Source organism: Leucoraja erinacea, chromosome 22, assembly GCF_028641065.1.
Source record: "Leucoraja erinacea ecotype New England chromosome 22, Leri_hhj_1, whole genome shotgun sequence".
NCBI lineage: Eukaryota > Metazoa > Chordata > Chondrichthyes > Rajiformes > Rajidae > Leucoraja > Leucoraja erinaceus.
This window is the reverse complement of record NC_073398.1, coordinates 4,768,693-4,787,325: the sequence shown is the minus strand read 5'-3', so window position 1 is coordinate 4,787,325 and position 18,633 is coordinate 4,768,693. Positions and strand designations below refer to the sequence as shown.

General features: G+C 48.3%; 1 protein-coding gene across 2 annotated transcripts in view; it reads right to left on the bottom strand.

Annotated features, from left to right (window-relative positions):
• Nucleotides 1-18,633, bottom strand: part of itpr2 (inositol 1,4,5-trisphosphate receptor, type 2) — a 387,486-nt gene that overhangs the window by 309,883 nt on the left and 58,970 nt on the right. For both annotated transcript variants that reach the window (XR_008725216.1, XM_055652809.1), the window contains exons 3-5: nucleotides 5,952-6,064; nucleotides 3,333-3,419; nucleotides 1,414-1,572 (exon numbers count right to left, since the gene is read on the bottom strand). Coding sequence is in view for 1 of the 2 variants with exons in the window: in XM_055652809.1 (XP_055508784.1) it covers nucleotides 1,414-1,572; nucleotides 3,333-3,419; nucleotides 5,952-6,064 (359 nt within the window). In the remaining variant the exon portion in view is untranslated. The remainder of the gene's footprint in view (nucleotides 1-1,413; nucleotides 1,573-3,332; nucleotides 3,420-5,951; nucleotides 6,065-18,633) is intronic.

The following is an 18,633-nucleotide window of genomic DNA, read 5'->3' as shown; positions in this document are numbered from 1 at the left end:
AAAGGCTCTGATCACATTCTGGCAGGCTCTGTAGTTGTATTGTATTCAAAAATTTATTGACAGGTTAGTCTCAATTTGAGACAACGAAATGCAGGTTCCCTTACAGCTGGGCATGTATCATAAAATAAGTTGGGCCGAAGGGCCTGTTTCCAATGTATCACTCTATGAATGTTTAAAAACTTTTGTAACCATGTCGGTGCCAGAAACGTGGCCACACTTGTGTACTGCCCAGCTTAGGTCTGCGACATGATTTTAACAAAGCAAAGCATTTCTATTAATGTTCTTCTGTTTGTTTTATGTGGGGCGGGGGGGGAGTTGGAGGAACCTTTTTTTTCAGGTTCTTACCTTCCCGGAGAGGTGATCAAGTTTTGAATCACATTCTGTGGCCTAGCATCGCTGGAGCTGGGACTTACCATCCGGGCTCTGCGGACTTACGATCGGAGCAGATCCCTTGCCTGGGATCGCTCCCACCGCGGCCTGCGGACTTACCATCAAGGGCTCTCAGTCTCGGGAGAGGCTAGTCGGGAGCTCCGCCGCCGCAGAAGGTTCGTCCAGCCCCGACGCGAGGTTTGATCGCCCGGCGCGGGGGAGCTAACACCCCCCCCGATGCAGGAGCGCATCGCAACGACGCAGAGGGCCCGAACGCCGCCGACTGCGGGAGTCAAGACCGTCCCGTCAACGGGGGCTCGAGGCCCCCGACCGAGGAAGAACAACAAGGGAAGGACTTGGAAATTTATTTTCGCCATCCATCACAGCGAGGAATGTGTAGGAGTCACTGTGGTGGATACTTATGTCAAAATGTGTTTTCTGAGTCTGTAGCTTTTTTAAATTGTATGACAGACCTGGCCAATGAATTTCGCTACACCAATTGGTGTATGGGACAATAAATGAACTTATGAACTCATTCTCCTGCCTTCTCCCCATAACCCCTGACGCCCATACTAATCAAAAATCTATGTATCTCTGCCTTAAAAATATCCATTGACTTGGCCTCCACAGCCTTCTGTGGCAATGAATTCCATCAATGAATGCCTTACAGTCTGAAGAACGGTCTGGACCTGAATCGTCACCCATCCCTTCTCTCCACAGATGCTGCCTGTCCCGCTGAGTTACTCCAGCATTCTGGGTCTTTGTTTGGTCTAAACCAGCATCTGTGGTCCATTCCTGCACATTTACTGAGTGTAGTGGCTCTGGCCATGAACCAAACCATCAGTTCAAGTTCAAGTGAGTTTATTGTCATGTGTCCCTGTATAGGACAATGAAATTCTTGCTTTGCTTCAGCACACAGAACATAGTAGGCATTGACTACAAAACAGATCAGCGTGTCCATACACCATGATATAAATATCTACACACATGAATAAATGAACTGATAAAGGCTCTCATGGCAAGTGGCAGGTCCACCCAACTCACATTGTCACCTTCACTTCTCAGCTTCCAGAAAGGTTGGATGTAGAACCAGGAGCCTTCGTTCCCCGCACAGTCCAAGGACACCCGCATGGCGTTTTTTTCCAGGAGTGCCGGCAGTCTTTTGTTGACAGTGAGGTACTTGTTGCTTTTTATGTGCAGCAGCTGCGAGCAAATATACACAGAGAATTACAAACACAACACCCACAATTTGGATTTACTTTGGTTTAGATTAGAGATGCAGCGCGGAAACAGGCCCTTCGGCCCACCCAGCCCCGCGCCGACCAGCGATCCCCGCACACTGACACTATCCCACACACACACACACACACACACACTAGACAATAGGTGCAGGAGTAGGCCATTCGGCCCTTCAAGCTACACTAGGGACAATTTACAATTTTACAGAAGCCAATTAGCCTACAAACCTGTACGTCTTTGGAGCGTGGGAGGAAACCGGAGATCCCGGAGAAAACCCACGCAGCTTACGGGGAGAACGTGCAAACTCCGTACAGAAAGCACCCGTGGTCGGCATCAAACCCGGGTCTCTGGCGTTGTGAGGCAGCAACTCTACCGCTGCGCCACCGTGCCGTTTTCTAATCTCCTGTGACAAGTGAAGTTATTCCAGTACTTTGTGTCTTTTTTAAGTAAACCAGCAGCTGCGGTTCCTTGTGTCTACACTTATATCTGCGTCTGGGCTTGTGCTTCATAAGCCATTACGTGGGCTACCCTGAGAGGGGGGCTCATCTCAAAGATGCGTTTGTACTGAGCACAGGATGTGATGATGAGGTGCAGTGTCTGATCTGGGTGAACACATTCACAGGTATGACCTGATCTTGTACGTTAAACGGCCCCAGCACACGTGTCTTGCTAACACGCTGCCTTGAGCTCCCCATCGCAGCGATTACAAATGATCATACTGTGCAGGGTCTCTCCTTTCCCTCGCCCCCGACTCACAGTCTGAAGAAGGGTCTCCACCTGAAACCTCACCCATTCCTTCTCTCCAGAGATGCTGCCTGTCCCGCTGAGTTACTCCAGCATTTTTGTCTCTATCTTCGGTATGAACATTGACATCTCTCAACTTCAAGTAACCCTTGCTCTCCCTCTCTCTCCGTCCCCTCCCCCATCCTAGTTCTCCGACTAGTTTCACTGTCCTCCCGATTCAATGTTACTGATTGTGTGCCTCGTTGAAACCTTCCCCAGAGCTAACAATGATCTTTTGATTCTCATCCCCTTTGATCTCTCGTTTTCACACCTTACTCTTCCCTGTCTCTGGGTCTCCCTATACCCTGATTCTCAGTCTGAAGAAGGGTCACGGCCCGAAACGTCATCCAATCCTTCCCTCCAGAGATGCTGCCTGTCCCGCTGAGTTACTCCAGCATTCTGTGTCTATCTTCAGTGTACTGTGTAGGATGCTGGTTTACACCAAAGGTAGACACAAAATGCTGGAGTAACTCAGTGAGTCAGGCAGCATCTCTGGAGAGAAGGGATAGGTGACGTTTGTGGCCAAGTGGTACTCAGAGGATCAGTCCGTGACGCTGACCTCTCTTGTCCTTCAGGAGACGTACAGAACTGCAGATAGACACAAAATGCTGGCGTTACTCAGCAGGTCAGGCAGCATCGCTGGTGAAAAGGAATAGGTGACATTTCAGGTTGAGACCCTTCTTCAGACTGATTGTAGCAGGGGGGAGAAAACTGGTAGAGAGGTGCAAGTGAAGAAGGGTCTCGACCTGAGACGTCACCTATTCATTTTCTTCAGCGATACTGCCTGTCCGCTGAGTTACTCCAGCATTTTGTGTCTCTCTTCGATGTAAACCAGCATCTGCAGTTCCTTCCTCCTGGCAAGCTAATTGACTCCAGTGCTTTGTGTTCCGTGTAAGATTCCCACGCATGCAGTTCCTTGTGTCTGCAAGCCAGCAGCTCACCTGCATGACGTTGCTGTACTTGACAACCTCGCCCAGTAGCTTTCTCTTCTCCACCTCATTCTGCTTCTGTTCCAATTCAGCTGCTTGCTGCAAAGAACATTTGTTATTTTCATCAGCTTTACACAGCAATAAGATATCAGAGCGGGTCCTGCAAACATCTTCCCACAAAAGAATTCCCTACCCATCTCCATCCGCACACACACAGCCGCACGCACGCACACACATGCACGCACACACACGCACGCACACACATGCACACGCACACACATGCACGCACACACATGCACACACACACAGCCGCACGCACGCACACACATGCACGTGCACACATGCACGCACACACAGCCACACACGCACGCACACACATGCACACACACACATGCACACACACACACGCACACACACATGCACGCACACACATGCACGCACACACACACACACACGCACACACACACACACACACACACACACACACAACACACACACACAGAAACACACACGCAGGCACACACACACACACACACACACACACACACACACACACACACACACATGCACAGAAAACACGCACGCACACACAGGCCCCATTCTCACAGACCACATACACAGCACACAGACACACATCCCACGCACAGAGCACACACACACGACACACTCATGCACAGCCACACACCACATACTCATGCACACACCCAGACACTCACACCCACATGCACACAGTAATACACAACAATCTGGGGTTCGCCCATGTCTTCACGAATTAAACTCCGGGTGCCTGCGGTGTGACCCCACTTTCCTTGGATTGAGAACCATCACAGGTGGTGCCACCACGGGGACCATCAAAACCTTATCTAATAGAGGTGCACACACAGTGAGTGGTAGGTGTATGGAATGAGCTCCTGGAGGAGGTAGTTGAGGCTGGGACTATCTCAACGTTTAAGAAACATTTGGACAGGTACATGGATAGGACAGGTTTGGGCCAAATGCAGGCAGGTGGGACGAGTGTAGAATGGACATGTTGGCTGGTGTGGGCAAGTTGGGCTGAAGGGCCTGGTTTGATTACTTTTATATCTTGAGTGATAGAGTCGAACAGTATGGAAACAGGCCCTTCGGCCCAACCCATCCACATCCACCAAGATCCCCCATCTAAGCTAGTATCATTTGCCTCGTATCCCACCAAAACCTTTCCTATCCATGGATCTGCCCAAATGTCTTGTCAGTGTAAAACACAAAGTGTTGGAGGAACTCAGCAGGTCAGGCAGCATCTGTGGAGAGAATGAGCGGAGGTCATTTTGGGACTGAAGAAGGGTCCCGACCTGAAACGTCATCTGTCAATTCCCTCCACAGATGCTGCCAGACCCGCCAAGTTCCTCCGCCACTTTGTGTTTTGCTCAGGATTGTGGCATCTGCGGCTTCTTGTGTCTCTCTCACTTTTTAATGTTGCTACTGACCTTCCTCGACTACTTTCTCCGGCAGCTCGTTCCATAAACCCACCACCCTCTGTTTGAAAAAGTTGCCTCTCAGATTCTCCCCTCACCTTAAACCTATGCCCTCTAGTTTTTGACTCCCCTAATCCTGGGTGCCTCCTCATTCAAGCTGTCTATTCCCCTTATGATTTTATACACCTCTATAGGATCACCCCTCATCCTCCTGCGCTCCAGGGAATAGAATCCCAGGCCTGCTCAACCTCTCCCTATAGCTCAGGCCCTCGTGCCCTGGTAAATCTTCTCTGCACCTTTCCCAGCTTCATGGCATCTTTCCTACAGCAGGCCGACCAAGACTGGCCACAATAAATGCCGTCTGAAGAAGTTGGCCCAAACCAAAACGTTGCCCATGCATATTTCCTAGAGGTGGTGCCTGACCTGCCAAGTTTTTTGTTTAGAGATACAGCGCGGAAACAGACCCTTCAGCCCACCGGGTCCACGCTGACCACCGATCCCCGCACGCTAACACTATCCTACACCCACTTGGGACAATTGTTACATTTACACCAAGCCAATTAACCTGCAAACCTGTACGTCTTTGGAGTGTGGGAGGAAACCGAAGATCTTGGAGAAAACCCACGCAGGTCACGGGGAGAACGTACAAACTCCGTACAGACAGCACCCGTAGTCGGGATCCAACCCGGGTGTCCGGCGCTGTGTTTGCTGTAAGGTTGCAACTTTACCTCTGCGCTACCATGACTGCCCGTACTCCCGCACGTTGTATTCTGCGCAAGATTCCAGCATCTGCAGTTCCTTGTGTCTACAATGCGTTCAGTGATGTGTATCACTGTGCACTCTCAGGATAAGGGCCCCTATTAGACTTTACATTAGGCTTTAGCGATACAGCGCGGAAACAGGCCCTTCAGCCCACTGTCCGCTCCGACCAGCGATCACCCCTGCTCAAACCTACACACACTCGGAACTTACCGAAGCCAATTAACCTGCAAACCTGTATATCTTTGGAGAGTAGGAGGAAACCAGAGCACCCGGAGAAAACCCACGCAGTCACAGGGGGAACGTACAAACTCCATACAGACAGCACCCGGATTAAACCCGGGTCTCTGGCGCTGCGAGGCAGCAACGCTACCGCTGCACCACTGTGCTGCCCCTAATGGGATAAACGATGTGTAGATACCTGCAACTTTTTCAGCAGCGCGGCCTCTGTGTTCCCTTGCTTCGATTGTTTTGCTTTCCAGAATTGTTTCTGTGCTGAGTAACGGTTCATGGGACACACCTTGAAAAGGCAGTCTGATAAAAAGAAAACAGAGAGACATTCAGAAATTCGGAGGTCAACGTAGAGAGTCTAGCTTTTCACACCGCAAGCTGGATGTCATGCAATGAATGAATCAGAGAGCGCCATTTGTATGATACAGATCAAATGGATGTTTATCGCCTTAGCGATCGGGAAATTGCAAACCTCTTAAAAGTTCATTTGGAAATTGACAAGCAGGAAAAAAAGCTGTTTTGTAAAAAAACAAGTCTAGGAAAAAAATTGTTTCCATGTAATCTCCCTGCAGCAATCAGACACCATTGTTTCTTAAGAAACCAGGGCTTGTTTATCCCTGGGTGGCCATTGAAGCAATTGCTTCTATTCACACATTGTACAACACTCAATTGACCAATTTACCACACAGTCTTCAGTATTTTTAGCTTGTAGTAACAACCATAAACAGCGATATTTGAGGAACAACATTGTTATTGCGAGTCGGAAGCTCTCTAGCTCCGGCAACCAATGACATAATTGTTCCGTTTTGTTTAGAGATACAACGTGGAAACATAAGATCATAAAGTCTCAAGTGATAGGAGTAGAATTAGACCATTCAGCCCATCAAGTCTACTCCATCATTCAATCATGGCTGGTCTATCCCTCCTAACCCCATTCTACTGCCTTCTCCCCATAACCTCTGACACCTGTACCAATCAAGAATCTATCAATCTCTGCCTTAAAAATATCCACTGACTTGGTCTCCACAGCCGTCTGTGGCAAAGAATTCCACAGATTCCCACCCTCTGACTAAATAATTTTTTCCTCGTCTCCTTTCTAAAAGAACGTCCTTTAGTTCTGAAGCTGTGACCTCTAGTCCTAGACTCTCCCACTAGTGGAAACATCCTCTCCACATCCACTCTATCCAGGCCTTTCACTATTCTATCTGCTTCAATGAGGTCCCCCTCATTCTTCTTAAACTCCAGCGAGTACAGGCCCAGTGCCGACAAACGCTCATCATAGGTTAACCGATTCCTTACTGGGATCATTCAATTACACCTGCTCTGGATCTTCTTCAGAACCAGCATATCCTTCCTCCGATATGGTGCCCAAAATTGGTCACACTATTCCAAATGCGGCCTGACCAACGCCGTATAGAGCCTCAGCATTACATCTCAGTTTTTGTATACAAGCCCTGTTGAAATAAATGCTAGCATTGAGTTTACTTTCTTTACTACATGGATACCGAAACAGGACCCTCGGCCCACCGAGTCCGTGCCGACCACAGATCACCCCGTACACTAGTTCTATCCTGGACAATTTACAGAGGCCAACTAACCTACAAACTTGCACGTCTTTGTAGTGTGGGAGGAAACCGGAGGAAACCCACGTGGCCACGGGGAGAACGTGCAAACTCTGTACGGACAGCAGCCGTAGTCAGGGTCGAACCCGGGTCCCTGGCGCTGCGCCACCATGCCGCCCCCCAATGTAACCACTAACGTGGTGACCGGTTTTAAGCAATCAATTTTCTATCAGACACGGTTTCTTCAGAATGCAACTATCGAAATACAACAGGTCTACCTGTATTTGTAATTAGATATTCACACAAGGTGTTTAACAGGTATGTCATGAAACACAAGTTTAACACCAAGCCATAGGAGTTTCAAGATAGGTAACCAATCATAAACCTTCATTCATGAGGTAGACGCACAGAGTCTCTTGCCCAGAGGACACAGGTTTAATGTGAGGGGGGAAAATGATTTAATGGGAACCTGAGGGGTAACTTTTTCCACACAAAGGGTGGTGGTGTATGGAACAAGCTGCCAGAGGAGGTAGTTGGAGGCAGGGACTATTGCAATGTTTAAGAAACATTTAGACAGGTACATGGATAGGACAAGTTTGGGGGGGTATGGGCCAAACTCAAGCAGGTGGGACTAGTGTAGCTGGGACATGTGGGCCGGTGTGGGAACGTTGGGCCGAAGGGCCTGTTTCTACGCTGTATGACTCTAATCAGTGGTTTGGTCAGACAAAGTTTTGAGGAGCACCACACAGTACAGGAAAAGCAGAGGATTTAAGGGCTTCAGAGGCTAAACACGCAGCTGGCAGCTGTGGAGGAACTGAAAGGGGAAGGGGATTCCTCCAGTGCTATTGCAAGGGCACAGAGGTTTGAAAGGCTTAGCAGGCCACAAGGTAGTGGGCCAATGCTGGTCTCAGAAACTAGCAGGAGGATAGTAGATGCAGTCACCTTGAGCAAACATGCCCTGCAGCCTAACTTATCCATGCTCACCAAACTGGTCCAAACTGCCCGCGTTTGGCCCATATCCCTCTAAACTTTTCTCATGTGTAGGAAGAAACTGCAGATGCTGGTTTTCACCGAAGATAGACACAAAATGCTGGAGTAGCCCAGCAGGACAGGCAGCATCTCCGGGGAAGGAATGGGTGACGTTCCGGGTCGAGGCCCTCCGTCTATTTCCTTATCCATGAACCTGTCCAAATGACCTTGGGTACCAGCCTCAGCAGCCTGCTCTATAAACAGATGCGCAAAACTACAAACAAATGCTCAAAACAGCTGGGGGAGCTGCTGCCGCATCGCGCCAGAGACCCGGGTTCGATCGCGACCTGGGGTGCTGCCTGTGTGGAGTTTGCACATTCTCCCTGTGACTGCGTGGGTTTCCTCCGGGTGATCCGGTTTCCTCCCACATCCCAAAGACGTGCAGATTTGTAGGTCGATTTCAGATCAGAATATTTTTGTTTGAATCGTAGGTGCTATTATGGCTTAGAGAAACACGCTTACATAACAATGATGGAAGACCAGGCAGTCTGGTGGGCTAAGATGGATTTTATATTTTTACTGGACTAAGTGGGACCCAATGGGTCCCAGTCACACGGGAGGCCTGGTGTCCCCTCCCCCCCCCCCCCCCCCCCCCCCCACCCCCCCAACGCAACCCGTTCCCCAACGCAATATACCACCACTCACCTGCTTCCCCCAACGCAACCCGTCCCCCCAAAGCAATGTTCCAACACTCTGGGGAGGGAGGGTGTTGGGGTAGAGGTGGTGTGGGGGAGGAGGAACCTTCAAAACCTTCATAACTTTCATACTATTTCACCGATCGGAACAAAACGTATTTGACTTGCAGTAGAGGAGAATAAGGTGAGTAAGGTGGCGTAAAATCGTAGCGCTATGGGAGATCATTTTTGCGCAAATTTAATTACAACGCAGTCAGGAAGTGGTCAAGATGAGAGTTTTAGTAAGATATAGATTATTTTATATTATTATTTTATATTTATTTATGGCAGAGAGACGCCTCCTGTTCTATGCTAACTCCGCGTGGACCACTGCATTGCGCTGCAAGGAACAGGCCCTTCGGCCCACAATATCTGTGTCAGACATGATGCGTCACTTATCCATCTGCACAAATCCAATATCCCTCCATTCCCTGCATATCCGTGTGCCTAAAATAAAATTAAATACCACTAACGTATCATACTGACTGGTTGCATCGTGACTTGGTTCGGCAATTTGAGCGCCCTGGAGAGGAAAAGACTACAAAAAGTAGTAAACACTGCCCAGTCCATCATCGGCTCTGACCTTCCTTCCATCGAGGGGATCTATCGCAGTCGCTGCCTCAAAAAGGCTGGCAGTATCATCAAAGACCCACACCATCCTGGCCACACACTCATCTCCCTGCTACCTTCAGGTAGAAGGTACAGGAGCCTGAAGACTGCAACAACCAGGTTCAGGAATAGCTACTTCCCCACAGCCATCAGGCTATTAAACCTGGCTCGGACAAAGCTCTGATTATTAATAACCCATTTTCTGTTATTTGCACTTGATCAGTTTATTTATTCATGTGTGTATATATTTATATTATGGTATATGGACACACTGATCTGTTCTGTGTGCTGAAGCAAAGCAAGAATTTCATTTCCTATACAGGGACACATGACAATAAACTCACTTGAACTTGACTTGAACTTGCCTCCACCACCACCCCTGGCAGCGCGTTCCTGGCACCCACCACCCTCTGTGTAAAAAAACTTGCCCCGCACATTTCCTTTAAACTTTGACCCTCTCACCAAGTATTTGACATTTCCATCGTGGGGGAAAAGGTTCTGACTGTCTACCCTATCTATCTTTGCCTCTCGGAATTTTATATACTTCAATCAGGTCTCCCCGCAATCAAAAAAAAAAAATCCAAGCCTGTCCCACCTCGCCCCAGTAGCTAATACCCCTCTAATCCAGTCATCGTTCTGGTAAACCTCCACTGCATCTGTTCCAAAGCCTCCACATCCCTCGAGTAATGGTGGTGACCAGAAGTGCCCGCATCTGAGAGAATAACTCACACCGCACAGCTCTCCCTCAGTGAGAAGCCGAGTCTGATACACTGTGGTCCATCTCTGTGGTCCCCTTGTTTATCTGCTGCACTTTTCCTTCACACTGGCACTTTTTTCAATGCTGTGTAACATTCTCATTATCGCAAGACCCAACACAAACCTCATCTGCATTGAGATTTTCAACTTAAGCCTGAAAACAACTTTCTTTGTATTTTATTTATTTTTAATTTTTATATATATTATTATATTATTTGATATTTATTTATTGTCCATATTCATAAGTGATAGGAGCAAAATTAGGCCATTCGGCCCATCATGTCTACTCCGCCATTTAATCATGGCTGTTCTATTTTCCCTCTCCACCCCATTCTCCTCCCCATAACCCCTAACACCCATACTAATCAAGAACCTATCCATTACTGCCTTAAAAATATCAATTGACGGCCTGCACAGCCATCTGTGGCAATGAATCCCACAGATTCATCACCCTCTGACTGAAGAAATTCTTTCTCATCTCCTACTCAAAGGAACGTCCTTTAATTCTGAGGCTGTGGCCTCTGGTCCTAGACTCTCCCACGAGTGGAAACATCCTCTACACATCCACCCTATCCAGGCCTTTAACTGATCGAGACACAGTGGAAAGCTTTTGTTGCGTGCTAACCAGTCAGCAGAAAGACAATACATGATTACAATCTAACCATCCACAATGATAAAGGGATTAACGTGAATAATTTATAGTGCAAGGTAAAGCCAATAAAATCCGATCAAAGATAGTCCAAGGGACACCAATGAGGTCGATAGTAGGCCAGGACTGTCTCTGGTTGTGGTAGGATGGTTCAGTTGATAACAGCTGGGAAGAAACACCTGTATCTGGAGGTGTGCATTTTCTCACCTGTACCTTTTTCCCGATGGGAGAGGGGAGAAGAGGGTGTGACTCGTCATGGCTGCCACAGAACCACCCTCTTACTAACCTGATTGTGTCTTTTGAGGAGGTGACGAAGGAGATCGATGAGCCCAGGACGGTGGATGTTGTTTACTTTGGCTTAGTTTAGAGATACAGCGCGAAACAGGCCCTTCGGCCCACCGTGTCCTCGCCCACTCATTAACACTATCCTATACACACACACTAGGCAATTTAATACAGAGAAGTGTGAGGTGTTGCATTTTGGGAGGTCGAACAAGGGCAGGATCTACACAGTAAATGGTAGGCCTCCGGGTAGTGTTGTAGAGCAGAGGGATCTAGGAGTGCAGGTGCATGGTTCCTTGAAGGTCGAGTCGCAGCTAGATCAGGTGATCAAAAAGGCTTTTGGCACTTTGGCCTTCATCAGTCAGAGTATTGAGTATAGAAGTTGGGAGGTCATGTTGCAGTTGTATAAGACGTTGGTGAGACCGCATTTAGAGTATTGTGTTCAGTTCTGGGCACCATGTTATAGGAAAGATATTGTCAAGCTTGAAAGTGTTCAGAGAAGATTTACGAGGATGTTGCCAGGGCTAGAGGGTGTGAGCTACAGGGAGATGTTGAGACGGCTGGGTCTCTGTTCCATGGAGCGCAGGAGGATGAGGGGAGATCTTATAGAGGTGTACAAAATCATGAGAGGAATAGATTGGGTAGATGCACAGAATCTTTTACCCAGAGTAGGGGAATCGAGGACCAGAGGACATGGGTTGACGGTGAAATGATTTAATACGAATCCGAGAGGTAACCTTTCCACACAGGTGGTGGGTGTATGGAACAAGCTGCCAGTGGAGGTAGTTGAGGCTGGGACTATCCCATCATTTAAGAAACAGTTGGACAGGTACATGGATAGGATGGGTTTGGAGAGTTATGGACCAAGCGCAGGCAGGTGGGACTAGTGTAGCTGGGACATTGTTGGCCGGTGTGGGCAGGTTGGGCCGAAGGGCCTGTTTCCACACTGTATTAATCTATGATTAATTTACATTTATACCAAGCCAATTAACCTACAAACCTGTACGTCTTTGGAGTGCGGGAGGAAACCGAAGTCCTCTGGGAAAACCCACGCAGATCGCATGGAGAACGTACGCACTCCATACAGACAGCACCCGTAGCCAGGATCAAACCCAGGTCTCTGGCACTGTAAGCACTGCGAGGTGGCAACTCTGTCACTGCGCCACCGTGCCGCCCCTACATGTTGTGTACATGGATTTTAGTCACCCTGCAAGATTGTGAGGGAGAGGCCACGACTCTCATTCTAAGCTGTGAATCAACTGAACTGTGAGTCTACAATGTATTTGGTCTTATGGATTCAGAACTGGTGTACTGAGGGGACAGAGGTTGTGGCGGAAGGGCAACATTCAGGCTGGATGGAGGTCTGTGATAGATAGATCTGTGCTGGGACCTCTGTCGTTTGTGACATATAAATGACTTGGACGTAAACGTAGATGGGTTGGCTGGCAAGTTTGCAGATGACACTCCGTCTTGGGAAGATGTCAGTGAGGAGGAGGAGGTAGAGTGGAGGAGGGAGCGGTGGAGTGGACAGAGCGAGGGGAGAAGGAGGAGGGGGGAGCAGTGGAGCGGGCAGTGGATGATGCATCAGCCGACAGGAAGAAGCAGCAGCTGGCGAGAGGGGAGGGAGCCCCAGGGTGACCGAGCGCGTCCTGTTTGTGGTGGCGGCGGCCTGAAGAAAGCGCTGTCCCCAGGGGCGACAACGTGAGCCGCAACAACAACCATGTCTTTTTTTAATTTCTTTTTTTAAATATTTATTTTATTAGAAGCAATTGTACAAAGAGAAAGTAATCGACATAACAGTTGTACAATTTTCGTACTGCTTCAATTTTAACATTTTATAAACTAATAACTAAATCGGAAAAAAGGAAAAAAGGAAAAAAGAAGAAAAGAAAAAGAAAAGAAAGAATTTCGAGAAAGACAGGTAAAAGAAAAAAAGAAAGACCCCAGAACTAAGGAAGAAGTGAAAGAAGTGGAGATATATCCCACTACCCTTCCATACGCCCGCTCACCCGACTCTAGCGTCGGTTTTGAGTTTGTGTTCAACCATTATGTTGTTGAAGAAATTCAATAAAAGGAGATCATATTTTGGAAAATTGATCTGGTTTGTCAATCAAGAAAAGCCTTATTTTTTGTAGATGTAGTGTCTCGGTCATTTCTGTGATCCACATCTTCACTGTAGGGACTGTTATCTTTTTCCAGAATTTAAGTATAAGTTTTTTCGAAGTTATTAAACCGTAGTCAAGGAAGCGTCTTTCAGATATCGTTAGATTAGGGCAGCCCTCTGACATTCCTAATATTATTAGTTTTGAATCTGGCTCCAATTGAACACAACCGTGTCACTGGACCGTGCGGCGGGTGGAGAAGGGCTCGCGGCATCGACACCTCGTTTTAATGCGAAACGACACATAGTGCTGGAGTAACTCAGCAGACCGAATCAGTCTGATATAGGTTCCCGACCCGAAACATCACCTATCCATGTTCTCTAGAGATGCTGCCTGACCCGCTGAGTTACTCCAGCACTGTGTCATTTTGTGTATTAACCAGCATCTGCAGTTCTTTGTTTCAACTACATACAATGATAATCGTTTACTCGGTGAAAGTGGACAATCGACAATAACAAAACCCCCCCCCCCTCCCCATGCCCCTCCCCCACGCCCCTCCCCCAGGGTCTGTTATACCGAGGGTTTACAGTATATAAAATGATGAGAGACACAAATAGAGTAGACAGAACCATTTTCTGTGGTTGGACGGACATAATAATCCTCGCCAACAGTCTGTGTGTCCCTTCCTTTTTTGTTGTTTTTTAGTATGTTAAATGTATGTGTTTAGTGTTCTTTAGCTTGTTTATGTGGGGGTGGGGGTGGGGGGGGGGGGGGGGGGGAGTTGGGGGGAAAACGTTTTCTAATCTCTTACCGCTACAGAAATGGGATTTTTGTTTGCGTGTCGTGTCTCAGTCCACACTGCGGCCGAACATCGAGCAGTTGGCGGCCTTTGCTGGAGACAGACTTCGAGAGCTTCACCGCGGAAGCTTACGGGGCTAACCGTCACGGAGCCCGCGATCCCTGTCAAGGATCGACTTTGGGGCTCCAAAGGTGGATGCCCGCAGAGCTCGCGGTCTCCGGTCAGAGACCGACTTCAGGAACTCCAAGCCGCAGGAGCTTCGACCGCCCCGACGCGGGAGCTACGACCGCCGGCTGCGGGGGGTTCGACTGCCCCGACCACGGGAGAATAAAGAGGAAGATGATTGGACTTTATTGCCTTCCATCACAGTGAGGAATGGGGTGGGAGATTGCAACCTTCACGTGGTCCGCCCTGTATCGACGAATGCAATCAACCCAGTATGCACAATCAAATAAGATCAAATACAACAAGTTGCCCTACAACTTTAGGCTGTGCACGCCATGCACAAGAAGAAGGCAGTGAGGAATGTGGGGAATCCACTGTGGTGGATGTTTATGTTCACTTTTACATAGTTGAGTGTCTTGTTGCCATTTGTTTAGTGTGGCCGTATGATTATTTGAATTTCACTGTACGTTGTGGAGTCTGTGGAATTCTCTGCCTCAGAGGGGCAGTGGAGGCCGGTTCTCTGGATGCTTTCAAGAGAGAGCTAGATAGGGCTCTTAAAAGATAGCGGAGTCAGGGGATATGGGGAGAAGGCAGGAACGGGGTACTGATTGGGGATGATCAGCCATGATCACATTGAATGGCGGTGCTGGCTCGAAGGGCCGAATGGTCTCCTCCTGTACCTACTGTCTATTGTCTATTGTTAAATGGTGCACGTGACAATAAACTGATCCTGAAACCTTGAAAACAAGAGGGCGTCACTTTAACGTGAGAGGGGACAAAGTCTAAAGGAAGTGCAGGGCATACTTTTTTTTTCAGGGGGTGGTGGGTGTGTGGAATGTGCTGCCAGGATTGGTGTTGGAGGCAGGTACAAGGACGGCACTTTTGGATTGGCACGTTGATATGCAGGGAATGGAGGGATATTGATTATGTGCAGGAAAATAAAAAGTTGGGCTTGGCATCATATACCGCACAGACATTGTGGGCCGAAGGGCCTGTTCCTTGGCTGTACCGTTCTATGTTCATCAGATTTAGTTTAGTTTAGTTTAGAGATACAGCTTGTTTCCCGATGCTGTATCTCTAAACTCTCTGAACTAAAGGCCACTACCGTCTCAGCCTCTCATTGCCACCCCAGCGGCACATTCCAGCCACTCACCACCTTCTGTGGAAAAAAACATGCTCCACACATCTCATGAGTATCTCCAAGAGCAGGGAAGCTGGTGACAAACGGTTCATAAAGAAACAATCCAGCATTAGGGGACTTTCACAACATCATAAGTTCTCGGAGCAGAATTAGGCCATTCGGCCCATCGAGTCTACCCCACCATTCAATCATGGCTGTTCTATCACTCCCTCCTAACCCCATTCTCCTGCCTTCTCCCCATAACCCGACACCCGTACTAATCAATAATCTGTCAATCTCTGCCTTAAAAATAACAATTGACGCCCTGTAGAACATCATCCCTCTTCCCATCAGAACCGCCCCCTCCATCGACTCCTTTAAGTCGAGAGTTAAAACTCATCTTTACACCCAAGCCTTTCTTGACGTCCTCTGAGCGAGGGCTATATGTATGTATTTATGTATGTGTATAATCTATGAACCACTGTTGTTTGTTATACTATTCTTATACCAATGTAAAGCACTTTGGCCAACGAGAGTTGTTTTGTTTATGTGCTATATAGATAAAAGTGACTTGACTTGACTTGACTGTGTGGCAATGAATTCCACAGATTCACCACCCTCTGACGAAAGAAATTCCTCCTCATCTCCTTCAAACGTTGCCCCTTTCACCTTAAAGCGATGCCCTCTAGTCTTTGACACGTGTGAGGGTTGTGGCTGTGCTGTCCGTTGCCCCTTTAAGAGCAGCTGCGGTGATCGCACCTGCCGGGGGCCGCAGGCTGAGAGATGCGAGACCTCAGCAAAGAGTCAACAGGAAAACGGCATTGCCAGTTTCAGCTCCGTATCAGAGAGGGAAATCTGATTGTACAGTTCTCAATCTGCACACATCTTCCGCAAGCAGCACTAGGCTGACTCACCATAGCAGAGGCATAGAGTGGAAACGGGCCCATAGGCCCAACCTGCCCACACCGACCAACAAGCCCCATCTACACCAGTCCCACCTGCCTGTGTTAAGGGTTTGGACACGCTAGAGGCAGGAAACACGGTCCCGATGTTGGGGGTGTCCAGAACCAAGGGCCACGGTTTAAGAATAAGGGGTAAGCCATTTAGAACGGAGACGAGGAAACACTTTTTCTCACAGAGATTTGAGAGTCTGTAAAATTCTTTGCCTCAGTGGAGGCCGGTTCTCTGGATGCTTTCAAGAGAGAGCTAGATAGGGCCCTTAAAGGTAGTGGAGAAGGCAGGAACGGGGTACTGATTGGGGATGATCAGCCATGATCACATTGAATGGTGGTGCTGGCTCGAAGGGCCGAATGGCCTACTCCTGCACCTATTGTCCATTGTCTGTTGTTTGGCCCATATCCCTCCAAACCTGTCCCATTCACGTATCTGTTTAACTGCTTCTTAAACACTGCGATAGTCCATAGCCCAACTACCTCCTCCGGCAGCTCGTTCCTTACATCCACCACCCTTTGTGTAGAAAAGATACCCCTCAGGTTGCTATTAAATCTCCCCCCCTCTGGTTCTCGATTCCTCTACTCTGGACAAGTGACACACACACATGCACACACACATACACAGCCAAGATTCACCATATATACTAGTCCCACCTTCCCACATTTGCCCCTATTCCTTTGAACCTTTAGTCAGACTCAGAGTGATACAGCGTGGAAACAGGCCCTCCGTCCCAACTTGCCCCCACGGACCAACATGTCCCATCTACACTAGCAAAAGCTATAGAGCTGTGGAAACGCACACCTCCACATTCAGAGACAGTTATTTCTTAGCTGTCATCAGGCAACTAAATCATCCTAACGCAACTAGAAACATAGAAACAGGTGCAGGAGGAGGCCATTCGGCCCTTCGAGCCAGCACCGCCATTCATTATGATCATGGCTGATCGTCCCCAATCAATAACCTGTGCCTGCCTTCTCCCCATATCTCTTGATTCCACCAGCCCCTAGAGCTCTCTCTAACTCTCTCTTAAATCCATCCAGTGATTTGACCTCCACTGCCCTCTGTGGCAGGGAATTCCACAAATTCACAACTCTCTGGGCGAAAAAGTTTTTTCTCACCTCAGTCTTAAATGGCCTCCCCTTTATTCTAAGACTGTGGCCCCTGGTTCTGGACTCGCCCAACATTGGGAACAGTTTTCCTGCATCTAGCTTGTCCAGTCCTTTTATAATTTTATATCTTTCTATAAGATGCCCCCTCATCCTTCTAAACTCCAGTGAATACAAGCCCAGTCTTTTCAATCTTTCCTCATATGACAGTCCCGCCATCCCAGGGATCAATCTCGTGAACCTACACTGCACTGCCTCAATCACAAGGATGTCCTTCCTCAAATTAGGAGACCAAAACTGTACACAATACTCCAGATGTGGTCTTACCAGAGCCCAGTACAACTGCAGAAGAACCTCTCTACTACAGAGCTGTCTTGAGCTACTGTCCACCTCATTGGTGACCCTTTATCTACCCGTGATCGGACTTTGCTGGCTTTATTTTGTACTAAACGTTACTCCCTTATCCTGTGTCTGTTCACTGTGGATGGGTTGATTGTAATCATGTATTGTCATTCCACTGACTGGTTAGCACAAAACAAAATATTTTCACTGTACCTCGGTACACTGAACTGAACTGAAAGTAGTCCCACCTGCCTGCGTTTGGCCCATATCCCTCTCAACCTAATGTTTAAGAAACAACTGCAGATGCTGGAACAATCGAAGGTGGACAAAAAATGCCGGAGAAACTCAGCGGGTGAGGCAGCATCTATGGAGAGAAGGAATAGGCGATGTTTCAGGTCTCGACCCACAATGTCCCCTATTCCTTTTCTCCATAGTTGCTGCCTCACCAGCTGAGTTTCTCCAGCATTTTTTTGTCTACCCTCTAAAGCTAATGTTTTAACACCAAAAAAACCCAGCATGTGGCAATTTCCACACCTCATTAGATTAAGCAGCACAGGAAAAGGATGCAAGGTTCCTAGTCTCGCTTCACCCGAGCAGCGCAGTAACAGAGGACTCTCTGACTCACGGGCTGTTCCCAGGGACACACTCGGAGGCAGACCATCGACCCGGTCGGTGAAAGGCGTTCTTTTAGCCCGCCTGAAACTCGTTGGTCTCCCAGCAGAG